This window comes from Gracilinanus agilis, chromosome 2 (genome assembly GCF_016433145.1).
Source record: "Gracilinanus agilis isolate LMUSP501 chromosome 2, AgileGrace, whole genome shotgun sequence".
NCBI lineage: Eukaryota > Metazoa > Chordata > Mammalia > Didelphimorphia > Didelphidae > Gracilinanus > Gracilinanus agilis.
The window spans coordinates 317,217,489-317,237,247 of NC_058131.1; the positions used below are offsets into that span (position 1 = coordinate 317,217,489).

A 19,759-nucleotide genomic window follows, 5' to 3' on the forward strand; every position below is an offset into this window, starting at 1 on the left:
AATTTTTCCTCTGCCACTCATCTCTTTCTTTAACTCTTCCAGGAATTTTTGATGACTTTGGGTTCAGTTAGCATCTTTCTTTGAGCCTTTCCATGTAGCTGAGTTGCCTTCTTGGTTTTCTCTACCATCACAGTAGCTTTGTAGCTTTTTATTGTCAAGTTCTTTTTTTGTTGTTTGCTAATTTTTCCATTCTGTTTCTTAATTTTGAACTTCATGTTAAAGTTGGGCTTTCTGTTTCTTAATTTTGAACTTTATGTTAAAGTTGGGCTCTGCTCACCTGAGGGAGGGGAGACACTGTTCTAAGATTTAGACCTTTTTGTGTTGCTGTTGTCAGAGCTAGTTCTGGAGTCTACAATTTTTAGTCTTCTAAGATGATGTTATCTTGGAACAAGTGTGGTCACTGCTCTCCTGATCTCTGCTCTGGTCTTTACCCTGGAAGAGCCCCTGCTCCTCTGCAACCACAAGTACTAGTGTTCTTCTTGACCCAGGAACTGTGACCAGATCCCTTGCTCTCCTGCAGCTGCAAGTGTTAGTGCTCCTCTTGATTTTGGAACTGTGACTAGGGCCTTTGCTTCCTTGTAACTGATTATAAGTGCTGCTAGTGCTCCCACTGTTCTCTGGGCCTCTACCCACCCTGGTGTTACAGTCTTCTTCTACTAACCTCTTAAGTTATCTTAAGAAGGAAAAATGTCTCTCACCTGTTATTTGTCATATTTGAAGCATTATTTTAGAGTTGTTTGGAGGCAAATGTTGGGAGTGTTTGGCTGAGTTCTGCCCTGTTTTTCACCATCTTGACTCTGTAAGTCCTGGAGGTAGTAGGGAGCTACTGCTAAACTCCTTGAGTTAGAGAGTGAAGTGATCAAACTTGTCTTTCAGTGACATTATTTTGGCAACTGTGATTGGAGAGATAATAGTAAAAACAGAAAGGCCACTCAGGAGCCTATTGCAGTAGTTTAGGCAAGAGAAGATGCTTGCTTGTGGTAGCCTTGTGAATGGAGGGAAGTGCATAGGCATGAGAGATGTTTTATAGCTCTTATTTACCAGAATTGGCAACTGATTTAATATGAGAGAGAAGTTGAGAAAGATTCGAGGTTGAGAATCAGGGTGATTAAGAAGGATCATTAGATATGAATAGAATGATAGGTTTAGAGGAATAGAATGATAGGTTTAGAGGCAATATCTGTAGGATATGCAGTTGGAGATATTCAACAAGTAATTTGGGGATTCAAGCCTGAAGCTTGAGAAAGATTAGAGCTGGTTATATAGATTTGAATCATCTGTATTAAATTGAAAATTTAACCTATGCAATAATATATAATCCCACTCTCATGATACTTATTGTCTAGAAAGGGCATTATTAGACATGCTGATATAATGCATAGTGATGTATACATGTATAAAGGAAAAAAAACCAAATCTCATAAGATCAGGACTACTAATTTGGAGTCAGAATTATCAAAGATATCTTTTAGGAGGTAATATCTGAGTTGAAAAGGTAAGTAGGAGTCACCTCGTTTGAGAAAATAACTCCTTATTCAATAGTGACTTTTTTCATAAATGGAGAATTTGGGAGTGTATTTCTGTGATAGGCTCTGAATTTCTGAAATGAAGAGCTATTTCTTTTAGCAATATTATATTAAGTGCAGAAGAACCAGCCTTTCTTTCTGGTACAATATATTTCTCAGGATTATAGGATTTAGTACTGAAAGATAACATCAGAATCATTTAGACCAAAATATTCATTTTACAGAGGAAAAAACAATTTGGGAAGAGAAATGATTAAGAAATAGTAAACAGCAAAACTGGGATTTCAAACCAGGTCTCCCGATTCTAGTTCTCTAGGATAAAGAACCATAATCTCAATGTTGTAAAGCAGTGATGAGCAAACTATTGCCCGCGGGCCAGATCCAGACCATAGTTTTCCCATCGCTGCCTAAAGCAATTTCCTAATCACTACCTCTGGAATTGCTTAAGACACTGATGGGCAAACTATGGCCTGGATCTGGCCTGTGGGGAATAGTTTGCCCATCACTGCTATAAAGGATTTCCTTTTTTGTTTACTCTGATTCTTAAGAGGCAGTGAATTATAATAGAAAAAAACACTGGACTTGAAATCAGAAGACTTGGGTTTGAATCCTGGCTTTGGTATTTAACTCTGTGTGTGACCTTGGGCAAGTCATGGCACTTGACCTCCCGGGATCCCGGTTTCCTCAACTGTAGAAAGAGGGTTTTGGATTAGATAGTTGCCTAAAGTCTCTTCCAGGCATCTAGATGATACAGAGAATAGAGGGCAGGGTCTGGAGTCTAGAAGTCTCTTCTTCCTGACTTCAAATGTAGCCTCAGATGCTTACTAGTTGTGTGACCTTGGATAAGTCACTTAACCTTATTTGCCTCAGTTTCCTCTTTGGAGAATGAATTAGAGTAGGAAATGGCAAACCACTGCAGTGTCTTTGCCAAGAAAATCTCAAATGGGTTCATGAAGAGTTAGACTTGACTGAAATGATTGAATTACAACAAAAAACTCTTCTGCTTTTATATCTATGATTCTGTGAATCCCTGCATCAAAACTGACAGCAGTACAACTTTGAGTAACTCATTTCCTCTTAGTGAACATCAGTTTCATCAACTATAAAATGTATTTAATAATTCTTACACCATATACTTTAAAATTTTTAATAGGAGAGCACTTTTAAAACCTCTAAAGTACTGTAGAAATGTATGTTTTTGTTCTTTGTGACCTTGGACTGTGATTTAATCTCTCTGAGTTTCTGTTCCTTCTTTTGTAAAATGAAAAGTTTGGACCTTTGGGGTTCTTTCCAGACTGTGATCCTAAGTTACCTTTACATCTCAAGCACATGGAGAAAGTGTGGTGTAGTTAGGTTTAAAAGACCTTGTTGGCCATCCCTCAGAATTTTGTTTTTTTTTTAAACCTTTAACTTCTGCACATTGGCTCGTTGGTGGAAGAGTGGTAAGGGTAGGCAATGGGGGTCAAGCGACTTGCCCAGGGTCACACAGCTGGGAAGTGTCTGAGGCCAGATTTGAACCTAGGACCTCCTGTCTCTAGGCCTGACTCTCAATCCACTGAACAATCCAGCTGCCCCCACTCAGAGTTTTTAGTCTTTGAGAGAGACCATTGACCCAATTTCTTGGTTCTTGCTAGCCTAATAAATTGATCATACTCAGGGGAAAAAATAGTGTGGTGTGATTAAAAAGAAGATCCCCAAACTTCTAGAATTGTCATGAGAAAGTGTTTTGTAAAACCAATGGTATTATATGTTTTATTGGTATGATTGGGACATTATAATATAATGAAAAGTTTGACACTTAACAGACCTTTTGTTTACTTCCAAGTTAATTTGTCTTTCTAAAATTTTTTATTCTTCATCCTTTTTGTAGGTGATGCCATTCAACAATATGAAGAGGAGAAAGTAGACTTTTAAAGAAATTGGCCTCCATAAAGAATGGCCTTCTTGGACAACCCAACGATCATCTTGGCTCATATCCGACAATCCCATGTGACCAGTGATGACACGGGGATGTGTGAGATGGTTCTGATTGATCACGATGTGGATCTGGAAAAGTTTCACCCACCTTTGGTGCCTGGAGATAATAATGGCTCAGAAATGCCAGGAAGCAGCGTTGAAACTCAGGGCTATGTCTATGCCCAGTCTGTTGATATTACCTCAAGTTGGGACTTTGGCATCAGAAGACGCTCAAACACAGGTAAATAATGGGATGCAGCCCTGATTTTCTGAGCTTCAAAGGCTTAGACCTGGAAGGATCCTTAGAGATATTCTAGTTTAACCCCTCATTTTACATGTGGATGAACAATACTCAAAGAGAACGAGTAACTTGTTTGACTTCATATAGGAAGTAAGCAATGCTGGGAGTCCACAGCCCACTGGGTGTCAAACTCCAGGCATACATTTCTTTTACAATCCTTCACTGCTTCACAGAGAAAAGTGGTTTGAATCAATGCAGTCTGTTTTTCCCTAATAATGCCATGTAGGGAAACACCACATATTGTTTTGAATAATTGTCTAGTAAGCTTTTTAAAAAGTTGTTATTAGGAGACAGTATAGTTTGGTTCAAAGAATATTGGGGGGGCAGCTGGGTAGCTCAGTGGATTGAGAGTCAGGCCTAGAGACGGGAGGTCCTAGGTTCAGATCTGGCCTCAGACACTTCCCAGCTGTGTGTGGCCCTGGGCGGGTCACTTGACCCCCGTTGCCCACCCTTACCAATGTTCCATCTATGAGACAATACACAGAAGTTAAGGGTTTAAACAAAAAAAACAAACCAAAGAATATTGGGTTTGGAACCAAAATTCCTTCGTATAAATCCTCATTCTGCAACTGTACCAACTGTTTGGACCTTATGCAAATCATTCTAACTGACTCAGTTCATTTATCTATAAATAAAGGTATTGGCTTAGCTGATCTCTAAGGACCCTTTTACTTATATTCTACTTTTACTCAAAAATTCTTTGAAAAAAAAGTTGTACCTAGCACATTGTACATGATTAATAAATAATGAATGCTTGTTAAGTGAAAGAATACGTAACATTTTGTAATGTATAGTATTTAGAGTGGAATGGAGAGGGAAGAAACATCCTGAAGTGATATGGTGAATACTTCAAGAAAATACATGCGAGGATGGTTGTTATGTATTCTTGCAGTACAAGGTACCTAAAGATAGCCCTTTTTTCCAGGTGAACACATTTTTATTAAACATGTAATATCCTGGGTTAGGTACTGTGCTTATTGATGAGAATGCAGAGATGCACCATTAAATAGTTATTGCTCACAAAAAACTTCTGATTTACAAGCTTTTAAATAATTAGAAAGTATGACTTCCTATCAACTATAGTAACTAAGTATTCTGGTTTAGGGCAGACTATTATTTCCTGATTCAGTTCAAAGGACTTAATTCTGCATTATTATTTAATTTTTCTGACCTAAGCAGTCTGAGAAGCATAATGATGATGATGATGGCAGTTCACATTATATAGTATTTTATATAGTTTATATATATATATATTTCACATTATATAGTATGTTAACAAAATGCTTTCCTCCAGTATTTTATGAGATAGTGCAAATGTTATTATTCCCATTTTCAAATGGGAGGACATAGAGGCTCAAAGGGTTGGTCAAACAAACAAGTTTTTTTAAGTGCTTACTCTGTTATAGATCTGGTATTAATTGATGGAGGTAAAATGTATTATTTGAACAGTGTAGTATACTTTTTTGTATATCCTTGCAATAATGTAAAAAAATAAAATAAACTATATTTCTATAGTGCTTGCAGGCTTACAAACAGCTTTCCCCATAGCAAGCATATGAGATAGGTAGTGCCAGTAGTATTATTCCCATTTATATGAGGAAATTGGGATATAGGTAGGATGGTTAAGTGACTTGCTTATCTGCATATAACTAGGAGTGAGGATTGGAATCTCTTTTGACTGATTCTAATTGCAGTGATTTTTCCATTCCATAATTTTTCTTTAGTACTTTTCAAAGTTTGCTACTAATTGTTTTTCCCTGTCTTCTCCTTAAATACAGTCATTGCCACTATGAATATCTTTTAAGACATTCACCTCCTCAAACTCATACCATTGAGTTAGTAAGGGTCTAACATTTACAAAGAACTGAATAATGATACAGAATATTAGTGAGTCAAACAGTTAATTTACTATTTTTACTGATGAGTATGATGTTTATTAGTTAGGAGTTGTCTTGTCCCTCTCCTCCCACCAAGGTGACATTTTGCTACCTGCAACTGTTGCTTTCCTGACCTTTTAAAAAAATACTTATTCCCTCCACTCAGTTGACTTTGTGTGGGTTTTTGGTTCTACCTCCGTTTCGGGATGTTGGACTTGGCTCCTTCGTAGAATTATTTTAAACTACATATTCTTCCTCTTCCATATGCTCCTGACACAGAAACCTTCACCCCCACCCCCAACACATGCATACCATAACCCCAACTTGTCTAGGAGAGGACAACTTTACCTGAGTTTGGTTAACTTAAAGTATTCATTTCCTTTATATAAAAAAAATCATATTCATTACTAGTTCATGCTAATGTTTATAAGAGAAAACCATTTTATTACACTAATATTCTTCTTTGTACTTAGCTAGGACTAGTTCCTAGGTGATAAAATTAATTTATTCTTGGACTTGTTTTTTAAATTAAAAAAATATATATTTGTTTTAATTTATTTTGTTAAATATTTTCCAATTATGTATGCAAATTTTTTCATTGAAAATTTTTTTGAGTTCCAAATGTTTTTCTTCCTTGTTCCTCCATTATCTCTTGAGAAGGCAAGCAATATGATAGGAATTATATATGTGAAATCATGTAAAACGTTTTTCCATATAGGCCATGTTGCAAAAAAAAAAAAGCACAGAAAACCAAGAAAATAAGTATTGTTCATACTGGTCTCATAAATCATCAGTTCTTTCTCTAGGGGTATATAGTGTTTTTCATTATTGGTCCTTTGGAATTATCTTGGATTGTTGTCTTGATTAGAATAGCTAAGTCTTTCACAGTTAATCATCATTACTGATACTGTGTGCAATGGACTTGCTATTTATATTTTTGGTGGTGGTGGTGGGGGTGGGGGGGTTGTAAGACCTAACAGAGCTTGGGCTCCTCTTGCTTAACCTTCAAGAAACCAGGGTGACTTTCTTATGTCAGAATGATTCAGTGGAGGAAGACTTTAATGGAGGAGTACTGATGGAGAAACAGTTCTTGTAGAGAATAACATAGATAGGGTATATTTAATCCATGGTAATTCTTTCTATAATGGTTTAGAACTTTAAGACCTGAGTTCATATGCTAATTCCCCTATATTACCTCTACCAAATTTGGGAAACTCATTTAACTTCCTTCACTTTTGTCAATCCCTCATATAAAGTGAGGGGATTCACCTAGATGATCCGTTAGGTTCTTTCCATATACAAATCCTATGATCCTATGTCATATAAACAATTTAACATCCTATGAAATTTGCTAAGGAGATTTTGCTATTACACTGGAAAAAAATTAGGTGCATTTATCAGTATTAGAAGAAATTTTTAATGAAATAAGTTGTATGAAGGTTCTAATATGATTTAGAACCATTGATTTCAAGTTCTTCAGTTTAAACTGATTTTCATGCAAGTTGTTGGAGTCCTGTTGTCTGGTAAGGTGGAATAAAAGATTGAAGTGTGAGAATGCAATATTTTTTTGATCATGCACTTTGCTCTTATTAATTTCAACTGAATATATTTTCTTTGATAAAATTTCATTGGATACATTAGCATAATCAAAGTGTTTTTCCACACATAGTTAAAACAATTGAAAATATTTTGTCATTTTTCCCTACCCTACTGAAAAAGAGATTTATTTTTGCCTACTCTAGAATTGGTTGAAGAAGAGATTTGTCTTTTGGTTTGAGGTCACAAGTACTATTAACAGAGAAGCATTTTAAAAAGGATAATATTAGTCAGTGCTTTTTTTCTTGGTCCATTCAGAAGCAGTAGAAGTTAATAAAATGTGCAGCTAGAACTTAGCAATTGTGTCCTAAATGGTGTTTCTGTGAATTATAGCTTCCTGATTTTGAAGACTTGGTTCATTGGGCTATTATTTTCTAATGTTTTCTTTTGGAGATTTTAGATGCCTCTCCCACTGGAAATCTAGAATGTTTATAAAGTGGAAGCTATAGGTTCCCTTAATATTATCAAAGATTTGCCTTTTAATCACAGAAGTATCTTCTTAGCATTTTGGACATTGAGTCAAAATATAGTAAAGAGAAATTGTTCTTTTTAAGATTTGACTAATGTTACAAAGATACAAATCATTTATTTTACTACCTATAAACTGTTTCAGCCCACTGAAGAAAAGCTATGCTAATTTATATAGCTTTGACATTTTATAATTTTCATGATTTTTAGATAAAGGATTTTATATTTAAAACTTTAATAGTCTAGTCTGAGTTCATTTATCTTTAATTTTTGAAACGGGTAGAGTAATTCATAACAGTAATTTTATTCTGTAATGTAATATTCACTTCAGTTCATTTGTGCATTAAAATTCCTTTAAGACCGTTATTAATGATTTATATAATGAAATGTCATATTAATCACAGAAGTTTTCACATTTTATTATTCTCTTCCATGTTAATACTATCTTTATGATCTCTATTAATGTTTTATATCCTCTAATTTCAATTATAAATCAAGAACATTTTCATGTTTTTGTTGGTATTTGCCTTTCAGGGGTACCACCTTTAAAATTTTATGACTTTTTTTCCCTACATATGCAGTATAAAACATCTTTATTCATATAAAGGTAGTTAATTATGTCTTTGTTTATAGTAAACTTTCCTTGACAAACTTATAGTTATAATATTTCTCTTCAAGCTCAAAGATTAGAGCGACTTCGAAAAGAGAGACAAAACCAGATAAAATGCAAGAATGTCCCATGGAAAGAAAGAAATGCTTCTCATTCAGGTAAACACAGAATGTTCATTTGCTGTTTTTGTTGTTTGTACTTGTAATATGTTTCTTCATATGTGATTGTAGCAAATAAAGTTGGTATTTTCAAGGTTCATCAATAGATAAGCAATTTGGTGGTTTGGGCTCTTTCCTTATTTGTTCTCTAAAGCCCTATTTTTATTTTGTGGTGACTGTTTCAGATGATCACTAGTTAGAGATATTCTAGAGTGGGTTTTTTTTTTTTTGCTTCAGGCAGGGGTTCAACTGGATCATTTCTTGTTTTATGGACCCCTTTAGCAATTTAACAAAGCCAGTGGAATCCTCAAAATAATGTTTTTAAGTGTATAAAATAGATATATAGGCTTACCAAGGAAATAAGTGATATTGAAATATTGCTATGCAAATATCTTTTTTTAAAAGTTCATAGACTCCAAGTTAAGAATCCCTGAATTAAAAAAGGCCTCTTCCAGTTCTGACACTATGCATATGATTCTAAAGACCCGTATAGTTCTAGCATTCTATGTTCTCAATTCTATTATATGCTAACAGGTAATTCCGAGATTCTCTTTGGGTTGCATTGCTCTTTGTTGTACTGTGTCTGTTGGCTTTCTATATTCAAGAAATACTTTGCTTAGTATGGTGTTTTCTGACAGCTTTTTTGTTGTAGGCCTTAGTTATTTTCCTGCACTCATCAGTGATTATAATAAACAAACTACTTTTGTCTTTGAGCATGTAATCAAATGTGTTGTCTTTTCATATTGTATAGATATATGTTTATATAAAACTATGCTAGTGTATATTCAGAACTCTTTTCTGAGATGGTCATGCCATTTAGCAAGAAGAAGGGTATTAATATAAGAAATTTAATCAAATTATGCTGACATTTTGAGATATGTATATATTTTTTAAAATATTAAATATTTTATCTTGCCAACATTTGAATTGTAGGATGTTAGACCTAGAAAAACATTAGAATATAGTAATTACATTTTAGAGTGCTTTCAGGTTTATAATTGTTTCCTTACTCTGTGAGGCAGGTAGCACAAGTATTATTAGCTTTGAAGAAACTGAGATGCATAGACTTGCACAGACTTAAGAGCATTTTAGAACATAGGCTATAAATTATTAATATTGGAAAGAGCATCAAATGTTAAAAACAAGTGAATTTTAGAACTGAAAGGGACTATGAGCCTTCTGTAGTTCCATCATTTCAATTTTATGGATGAGAGAAACTGAGGCATAGAGAGGTTACATCACTTCCTCAGAAATATAGTTCATAGCTGAGACCAGGACATAGGTTTCTTGACTCCTAATCCTATCCCTGGCACTCACAACTGACATTTTAAAATTTAGTTGTCAACTAGCTAAACTTTGATACTTCGTTTAAATGAATGGTAAAGGTGTATTTCTCAATGACAGTCATACTTGAGGATGCTATTAAGACAAAAATCCTATTATTCTTTACCTCATCCTAGTATTTCATTTGTAGAACTTTTCCTAAGCTATTCAGTCAGAATGTCTCATTTGTAATGGAAAACTTAAAAAATTCTACCTAAAATAAAATTATTTTAAAATCCTGAAATGGTATGCCTTTGGCTTTGCCTCCTATTAAATGACCCATAGTATTAGATATCTATTTACAAAGCTTTGTGTTATTTATATTTTTATTTTAGAATATTTATATGTCCTAATGAGGTTTCTAGTCAGTCTTCTCATTGAAATGCAGAACTAGTTTAAATACCTGTTTATTTTCTAAAGTGCTAGCTAGGTGGCACAGTGGATAGTGCACTGCATCTAGAGTAAGGAAGATATGAGTTCAAATGTGGCCTCATACACTTACTAGCTGTGTGACCATGGACAAGTCACTTAAACCTGTTTGCCTCAGTTTCCTCATCTACAAAATGAACTGAAGAAGGAAATGGCAAACTGCTCCATTATTTTTGCCAAAAAAACTCCAAATGGAGTCACAAAGAATCCAGTGCAATTGAAAAAACAATAAGAATACATATGCATTTTTTAATTTAAAAATTTTTTTTTAATTAATTGATTTAGAATATTTTTCCATGGTTCCATGATTCATTTTCTTTCCCTCCCCTCCTCTGTTATAAGGAAGAGGATTTTAGCATGTCAGGTCTACAAGGGACAGTGGCAGGAGGATAAATATTCTGGAATGTTGGAAGTAAGTGGGTTTAGACAGTTAACTAGGTTTGTCTTTCTCTGGTTTGGTCTGGAGAAGACTGGCTACTTTCTTTGGTGTCTGTATTACTTTAATCTTCCATCCTACCTGCTTACCTGCTACTTGCTGTGATCTACTGATAGTTCCTGGTGTGATCCTGAGTCTTTTGGACCAGCTATCTGTAAGATCAGGTCTGGGGTCCTTTTGGATTCAAGATCTTTTCCCTGGGCCCAGATACCTGCCATAGACCACTTCTCTATTACCATCAAAAGGGGGGGAGTGGTTTAGTGCAGCCTTAGCTAGAGTAGGACTGGGGATCTTTTAGGTCAGAGAGGCTAGGCTCAGTGTAGGAAATTACTTTGAAGACTTCCCACGAGGGAACAACTTTAGATCTGGGGGGAGGTTTAGGTAGTTGATACTAGTTTAGGGTTATCCAAATTCCCTTTCCACCTTTCCTTGTTATAATAAATCCAACATCTATCCCTGTTATTGAGTGGTCTGTGTGTGTTACCTCAGGACAGGTTCTGCCTGACTGGATCTTGTTAGTCTATCACCCTCAGTCACACTGGTTCTGTTAGCCTTCCCAAACCTGTTAAATCTTCTGATACTGGCCTATATTAACCATCTAGTCCCATTCCCTAAAATCACCCTCTTACACCTCCTACTTCCCCTTCTGCAGCCAATGAGCAGTTCCACTGGGTTTTACATGTGTCATTGATCAAGATCTATTTCCATATTATTAATATTTGCAATAGAGTAATTATTTGGAATCTCCATCCCCAATCATATCCTCATTGACCTATGTGTTCAAGCGGTTGTTTTTCTTCTGTGTTTCTACTCCCATAGTTCTTTCTCTGGATGTGGATAGTGTTCTTTCTCATAGGTCCCTCAGAATTGTCCTGGATTATTAGCATTACTGCTAGTAGAGAAGTCCATTACATTCGATTGTGCCACAGAGTATCTGTCTCTGTGTATAAGTTTCTCCTGGTTCTGCTCCTTTCACTCTGCATCAGTTCCAGGAGGTTGTTCCAGTTCACATGGAATTCCTCCAGTTCACTATTTCTTTTAGCACAATAGTATTCCATCACCAATAGATACCACAATTTGTTCAGCCATTCCCCAATCAAAGGCATCCCCTCATTTTCCAATTTTTTGCCACCACAAAGAGCGTGGCTTCAAATGTTTTTGTACAAGTCTTTTTCCTTATCTCTTTGGGGTATAAACCTAGCAGTGGTATGGGTGGGTCAAAGGGCAGACAGTCTTTTAAAGCCCTTTGGGCATACTTCCAAATTGCCATCAAGAATGGTTGGATCAATTCACAACTCCACCAGCAATGCATTAGTATCCCAATTTTGCCACATCCCCTCCACCATTTATTACTTTCCTTTGCTGTCATGTTAGCCACTCTGCTGGGTGTGAGGTGGTACCTCAGAGTTGTTTTGATTATCAATTGGGGAATGGCTTGCTTTTTTTGTACAATTGATTTAGCGCCTTATAAATTTGAGTAATTAGACCTTTGCTGGATGTTTGATTATTAAAAATATTTTTGTTATTTTGTTTTGATAAACATAAACAATCATGCATGTGTCAGTGTGCAAATAAGAGCAGAAAAAATTGCATATGGACTGCAAATTTTAGCTATCTCCTATTTGACTCCTTAAAAAAAGCATAAAATAACTTCAGCATGATAATTTCAAAGCTATGTTGCTCATGTATTTCCCTCTGACTCTTCCTTTTGTTCTCTTCTTTTTATTTTTAAAAAGATTTCATTGATACTCTTTTATTTTCCTTTTTCCCCTATGCCCTCTATCATCAACCTCTTCTGCTCCCTACAATCCTTCCTCCCCTAAAAAAAAGAAACAAAAAATTTTCCCTTTGTAACAAATTTGCATAGTAAAACAAAGCAAATTTACACATTGCCAAGTTTAAAAACATGCCTTATTCTGCATCTTTTGTCTATCACCTCCCTGGCTTGGATATAGCAAACATGTTTCATTATCAGCCTTCTGGAGTTGTGGTTGGTCACTACATTGTCAAGAGTTCTTGTTTCAAATTTAATTTTCCTTAATATGGTATATAATCATTTAAAAAATTATCCTCCTACTTCTGCTTACTTCACTCTGCCTTGATATACACAAATCTAAGATTTCTCTAAACCCAATAATTTTATCATTCCTAAGATCCCAGTCACATTCCATTCCATTTATATACCATGATTTGTCCAGTCATTCCTTAATTGATGAGCACTCCATCAGTTTCCCCATATTTTATCTCTTTGAGGTATATGCCTTGTAGTAGTATTTGTGGGTTGAAGCATATGCACAATTTAATGACTTTTCATATATTTTATACATAATTTCAAATTATACCAGGATTTTTGAACCACTGCATAGATTTTTAAATACTTTGTTGTCATTTTGTTTTTTTGTTGTCTTTGCCTATCTGATGAATGTGAAGTGGAACCTCAGAGTTGCTTTAATGTGCATTTCTCTTATTAGTGATTTGGGATATTTTTAAGATATCTTTTTTTATTGCTTGGTTTTTTTTTTGAAGGTTGTCTCTTAGTGGCTTTTGCCCCTATATCTATTGGGAAATGGCTCCTGTTATGGGTAGCTTTATTACCACTCAATATACTGAATTTATATCTTGGATATCAGACATTTACTAGAAACTTGGTATAAAGTTGTTTTCCTAGTTAACTGTTTTTCTCTTAATTTTAAGAATATTGCACCAGTACATTGATTTAATATGTGCAAATAATTTTATGTAATCAAAGTTGTCCATTTTAACTCTTGCAATCCTTTTTATTCCTAGTTTGATTTTTTTTTTAAATCCTTACATTTCGCTTTAGAATCAATACTTTGTATTGGTTCCAATACAGAAGAATGGTAAGACCTAGGCAATGGGGGATAAGTGACTTCCCCAGGGTCACAAAGCTAGGAAGTGTCTGAGGTCAGTTTTGAACCCAGGACCTCCTATCTTGAGGCCTGATTCCCAATCCACTGATCTACTACCCAGTTCTGCCCCCTATTCCTAGTCTGATCAAGAACTCTATTTCCATCAGTAGTTGTTAAAAGTATCTCCTTCCTGGCTCCTCTTATTTGTTTATAACATCACCTTTTATATCTTAATGTATCTGTTTGGAGCTTATTTGTGGTGTATGAACTGAGAGATTAACCTAGATGTAATTACTGCCAGTCTTATTGCCTGTTTTCTTGGCGATTTTTGTTGAATAGGGAATTTTTACCCCAGTAGTTAGGGTTTTTAAATTTATCAAACACTCTACTACTATGTCTGCTTGCTATTTTCCACTGATCAACTTGTTTATTTTTTTAACCAGTGCCAAATATTTTTGTTGATTATTCTTTTGTTTAGTATATTTTGAGAACTGGAACTGTCAGGCCTCCTTCCTTCCCATTTTAAACAACTATTTTCCTTAAGATTATTTTGGGGGCAGCTGGGTAGCTCAGCGGATTGAGAGCCAGGCTTAGAGATGGGAGGTCCTAGGTTCAAATCTGGCCCAGACACTTCCTAGCTGTGTAACCCTGGGCAAGTCACTTGACCCTGATTGCCTGCTGTTGTGAGGATTATTTAGCTATTAATTTAGTATTAAGTGTTGGATCTAGCAGGAAGGGCTGGAGGATTCCAAGATGGAATGAAGAAGCAGGAAGTGTATTTCTTGCTCTCTGAGAGAGACTCCTTGGTGGTTGGAGCAAGCAGCAACTGACAACCAGGAGACACCAGATTTACCAGTGATCCTGTGGAAAGACTGTCACCTACTTGTGGGAGATTTTGGTAGAGACTGCTAAATCCCAACCTGAGTTGCAGGTCAACTTTGGGCTGGGTCAGCTCCCAGAATCTACCTACCTGGAAGAGTTCAGCTGGTGATCTGGGAGGAGCAGAAACATTACTGGAGAGAGGCTGAACACTACTGTTGTGAGGATACTCACTCCTGTCCTGCTTTTCCCTGGGCCCTGTTATGCTTAGGCCTTAGTTTAGTGTAGTCAAATCGTTCCCCTGTCCCTGTGGTCTGCCCTTAGCTTGTAAGTGCAGAATCCCAATTCCCATCCTTTACCTTGTTTTGTCCCTGATTAAAATGTGTTGTTAAACTCTTACCTTTACTTAACAGCTTCCATAGGCTCTGTCTTGTTGATGCTAGGTGACAGTTGGAGGCCAACAGCCATTTCTGTTACAGTTTTCCAAACAGCCGTTATAACCCAGTCTCCCTACTTGTTGGGCCCCTTCCTGTAATTCCTGTCTCCCACATACCCACCTATTTACCGTTTAAGGCACCTTTCCCTGGTTTCTCCCTTAACACTACCCTTACCACTCTTCTGCCTTGGAGCCAATACTGTGTATTGGCTCCAAGACAGAAGGTAAGGGTTTAAAAAAAAAAAAAAGGTTCTTAACATTTTGTTGCTCCAGATGAATTTTTTTTCTTGTTTGATTGGTGTGACACTGAAATGGTAAAATGATTTAGATGATATTGCCATTTTTATTAGTGTCACAGCCTAGCCTAAATTGAACAGTTAATCCCATTCCAATTATTTAAGCCTGACTATTTCTGTAAAGTACATTATAATTGTAGCCATGTAATTCTTATGTGTTTCTTTGTAGGTAGAATCCCAAATATTTTGTATAATCTATACTTATGTTGAATGTAATTCCCCCATCTTGTTTTGCTGTGTTTTGGTGGTAATGTAAAGAAAACCTGATAGTAGATGTGGATTAATTTTATATCCTTCAACTTTGTTGATATTGTTGTTTAAATTATTTTTTAAAATTCACCTCCCTAGATTTCTCTCTAGACTTTCATAATATCTGTGTAAATTATAGTTTGCTTCTTGATGCTTATTCCATTAAATTCCATTAGTTTCCTTTTCTTGTCTTATTGCTATATCAAACATTTCTAGAGTGATATCAGAATAATAGTGGCAGTTTTTTTAATGTGCATCACAGCTTTACTTCTCATCTTTTGGAAATGCCTTTAGCATTTTTCCACTAAAGATAATGCAGAAACTTAGTTGTAGATGGATATGATTTACATTAATATAGAAAGGACACTGGGAGAGAAATTTGCCAGGAGTGAAGTGTGGCAGAAGTGGCACTGGCTAGGGGCCTGGAGGTAGTTTTAACAGCATTAGTGGCAGCAGCATTAGTGGTGGCACCAGGACTGTTCAGGATTGCAAAAGGATGAAGCCATGATCCAGAAGTATTACAGGATCCTATGCATTGGACATAGGATCAGGCACCATTTGACAGTTTCTTTGCCTGTTACCCAATTCTGTATTGAAGTTTTATGGTGGAAAGGAGCAAAAACTTCACAGTTGCAAGGCTCTACCTGGGTAAGGACTAGAGCACAGACCAGGAAGACCTCTATTCAGATTACACTGTTTTGGAAGCACTGAAAAGCTACAAGTCTCCAGATCTAGCCACAGAAGCTTAGGCTGGCCATCTCCTCCAGAGGTGAATAGAACCCAATTATAACATAAAGTCCAAAGTCAAGAAATAGGTTGGAAAAATGAAGAAGCAACAACAAAAAGAATCTGACCATAAAAAGCTTCTGTGGTGACAGGGAATCCAAAGATCCAAACTCAGATGACAATGACTTGAAAACATCTACAAACAATACCTCAAAGAAAAATCCATACTGGACATGAGCCCAATAAGATTTCCTAGAAGAGCTAAAGAAAGAGATTTTTTTTTTAAACCCTTACCTTCTGTCTTGGAGTCAATACTGTGTTTTGGCTCCAAGGCAGAAGAGTGGTAAGGACTAGGCAATGGGGGTCAAGTGACTTGCCCAGAGTCACACAGTTGGGAAGTGTCTGAGGCCAGATTTGAACCTATTACCTCCCATCTCTAGGTCTGGCTCTCGATCTATTGAGCTACCTAGCTGCCCCCAGATTTTTTAAAAAAAGAGAAAAAAAAAGTTTTTAGAAAAATAAAAAATAAAAAATAAAGGTAAAAAATTGGGAAAAAATAAGGATGATGCAAGAAAATTACAAAAAGAGAATGGTTTAGTAAAAGAGGTACAAACTCTTATCAAAGAAAATAGCTCTTTAAAAATTAGAATTGGCTTAATGGATGTTAATGATTGTGACATATCAAGAAACAACAAAAGAGTACTTAAAAAAATGAAATAACATCCATTTTTAATTCAAATTAAATTGAGAAAGAATTCCTGGTCTACCTTTAAGATATGATTAAAAAAAGGCCTAGACGTCATATTTCAAGAAATTATAAAGAAAAAATGCACTGATAGATCTGGATGGCAAAGGAAAAACTAAAAGAATCTACCAGTCACCTCCTAAAAGAGATACCAAAATGAGAACCCTGAGGAATATTATCATCAAATTCTTGAACTTCAAGGTTGAAGAGGAAATATTGTGAGCAGTGAGAACAAAAGCATTCAAATAGTCTGGAGCCACAATATTTAGCAGCTACTACAATAAAGCAGTAGAGGATTTAGAATCATATTCTACAAGTTAAAGGAGCTAAGATCACAGCCAGAAAATAGTGTACCCTGCAAAGCTGAGTATAATCCTACAGAGGAGAAAAAAACATTTAGTGAAGTAGAAAACTTTTGATCTTTCCAAATGAAAAGATGGGAGCTGAAGAGGAAATTTGACTTTCAAACAAAGCTTAAAGAAGCATAAAAAGATAAAAACAAGGGAGAAATTAAAAGGGACTAAAAAAGGTTTGTATGGGAAGATGATAGTTAACTCCTAAAAACTTTATAATTAGTAGATTTGGAAGGACCACAGACAGAAGTCATGAGTATTGAGCCTTTTATGTTTGGGATGATCTAAAAAATGAATTGAGGGCTGAGAAAGAGGGATGTCCTCTGAGAAGAAAGAAGAGAGAGGAAGAATGGGGGAAATTATTTTCCATTAAAAAGTCATTTAAGGAAGAGTTTTTAAAAGTTGCCTTTTATGTCTCACCTCTTCCTTTGACCAGATACTCTCTTTTCCCATTTGAAAACTGATTATTTTGTCTTTTGAGCACTTTTTGTTATATCTTATTCTAAATCTAAATTCTAAAATAGAATAAAAATTCTAAATTCTAAATCTTCTTGATGTGCATGTGTGAGAATAAAAGAATATATATTTATATATATGATATACATATATATACATATTTACACATAAACCTAAAGTAGAATGATCAGTTTTCCCAATGTAACTGTGCTAATCCCTTATATAGTTGGAGTAAACAATCTTTCTAATTTGTTTTGCAACCTCTATTAATAAAGCAAAGTATTTCTTGCTTTCTTCACAGAACTCTCATTAAGCCCTAGTTTTAATGCTTGGCTTATTTTAATGCCAAAATCTTTTGCTGCTTTATATTTTATAAAATGTGATAAATGGCTATCTGAGTATCCTTGCAATTAATTTTGAATGCCATGCTCATTGTCTTATCCATCTGTCTTTTGCTTTGTCTGACCATCTATCTGACTGTAAAGCTCATCCTTGTATTCTGTGTATGTGACATGTATGATTACTCTCACTGTCTTTGAGACCACTGTTTACATATTTGACATTTTCCTGAAGTCTGGCCATAGAGACTGGAGGCAATACTGAGTATTAATTTTCCATTAGGCCTATCTTCTCCCCTAAGCTCTCTTCCTAAATAATTTATAAATGTTTCCTTTAGTAAATCGTAGTTTGGCTTGAAACATAGTCTTTAATGCCATATGGATATCAATAAGATAACTAGAAAATAGAGTCTTGTCTGATGACTATAGCCATTGAATCTATTCAATGAAGGCACAGATTGAGTTCCCTAGGCAATGTATTACTGTTATGCGTTATATTCAATAATCTGGGAAGAGATGGATGCCACCTTGACTGACAGGAATGGCAGTTGAGAGACTTGGAATGTTCCCATGTGCCATGAACCAGGGGCAAATGTTGGTTGGTCTCACCCCATAAATGCCCCTCACAGCCACTTTGAGAGGGGTCTATGGACCGAGAAGTCTCTGGTCTCTGAATTCTCTGGACTCAGAGGCTGGGAACTGGAGATCACAGATCTCTGCCAACCTCTGTGGTTCAATCTGGGCAGTGGGTGGCTGGAAGGGTGGTTTGAAGAGTGGTTGAAGGGTTGCCGGGTGGTTTAAGAAGAAGAGGGTAAGAATAAACCTGAATCTATTTCCTGATAGACTGTGAGAGCTAGTGAATCACCAACACTGGTGATAAGAGAGCTGAGAGAATAAATACCATCAATACATCTGCAGCAATAGTCTCCCTATTCTCTGGCTTGGCTGTGGCCAGGTCTGCCTAGAGGTAGAGGAGAGGTGAAATATCCAGCTTCCACCTTATCGATATCTTCCAGTCCTGATTGTTATTTAGTCTATAGATAATAGATCAATAGGGTTTCCAATCCCCAATCCTTGACCTTGTTATCCTTTCCCTATTTATAGATAAAAGAGTGTTCAACAACAAGTACCTTTCTGAGTGGTATTTCTGTCATGGCCCTTGGGAAGGGAGTCAAAAGCAGTCAGATCCTGAACATTATCCAAGGCAGATCAATAGCCGAATTCTAATTTATCCAACCCCAGGTTGGACCTGAAAGGTTACCCATCTATCTAACCTCTTGAGGGTCCTTACTTGGGCAGCTGTTTAGAGGAAGGGTATAACTTGCAGCATCAGTCAGCGTAATAGGATTAGGTTTTCCTCCAACCAAATGCAGCTGAGGAGATCATAGAAAGATACACATTATCACCATCACTATATCTCTTTATCTCCCTTGTACCCCATATTCCTATAACATATGTCTACATAATTGATTTTTAGTTAAGTCAAATATATTCTGATTGATTATTGTATATATACTGTATCTGTGCATTGGTAAAACAAGACTATAGCCAGTATGGTTTAGGGGAAGGACTTGGATTCAAAAGACCCAGTGTTTAGATTCCATTTTCTCTGGCTATTCTCCATGCCTGGAATGTTCTGCCTCCTGGTTTCTCTGGCTTCCTTCTACAGGAAACCTTTAACAATCCTTAATTCTAGTGTTTCTCTGTTACTTCCTATTAATTACATGCAGCTATACACACATACACACACATATATATATACATATATATATATATATATATATATATATA

At 35.9% G+C, this 19,759-nt stretch overlaps 1 protein-coding gene across 1 annotated transcript in view; it reads left to right on the plus strand.

Moving 5' to 3' along the window:
• The window catches only part of MAPKAP1 (MAPK associated protein 1), a 360,172-nt gene that overhangs the window by 32,941 nt on the left and 307,472 nt on the right, over nucleotides 1–19,759 (plus strand). Inside the window, exons 2-3 of the mRNA XM_044664232.1 lie at nucleotides 3,397–3,723; nucleotides 8,403–8,492. Coding sequence (XP_044520167.1) covers nucleotides 3,462–3,723; nucleotides 8,403–8,492 — 352 coding nt within the window. The 5' untranslated portion in view covers nucleotides 3,397–3,461. The remainder of the gene's footprint in view (nucleotides 1–3,396; nucleotides 3,724–8,402; nucleotides 8,493–19,759) is intronic.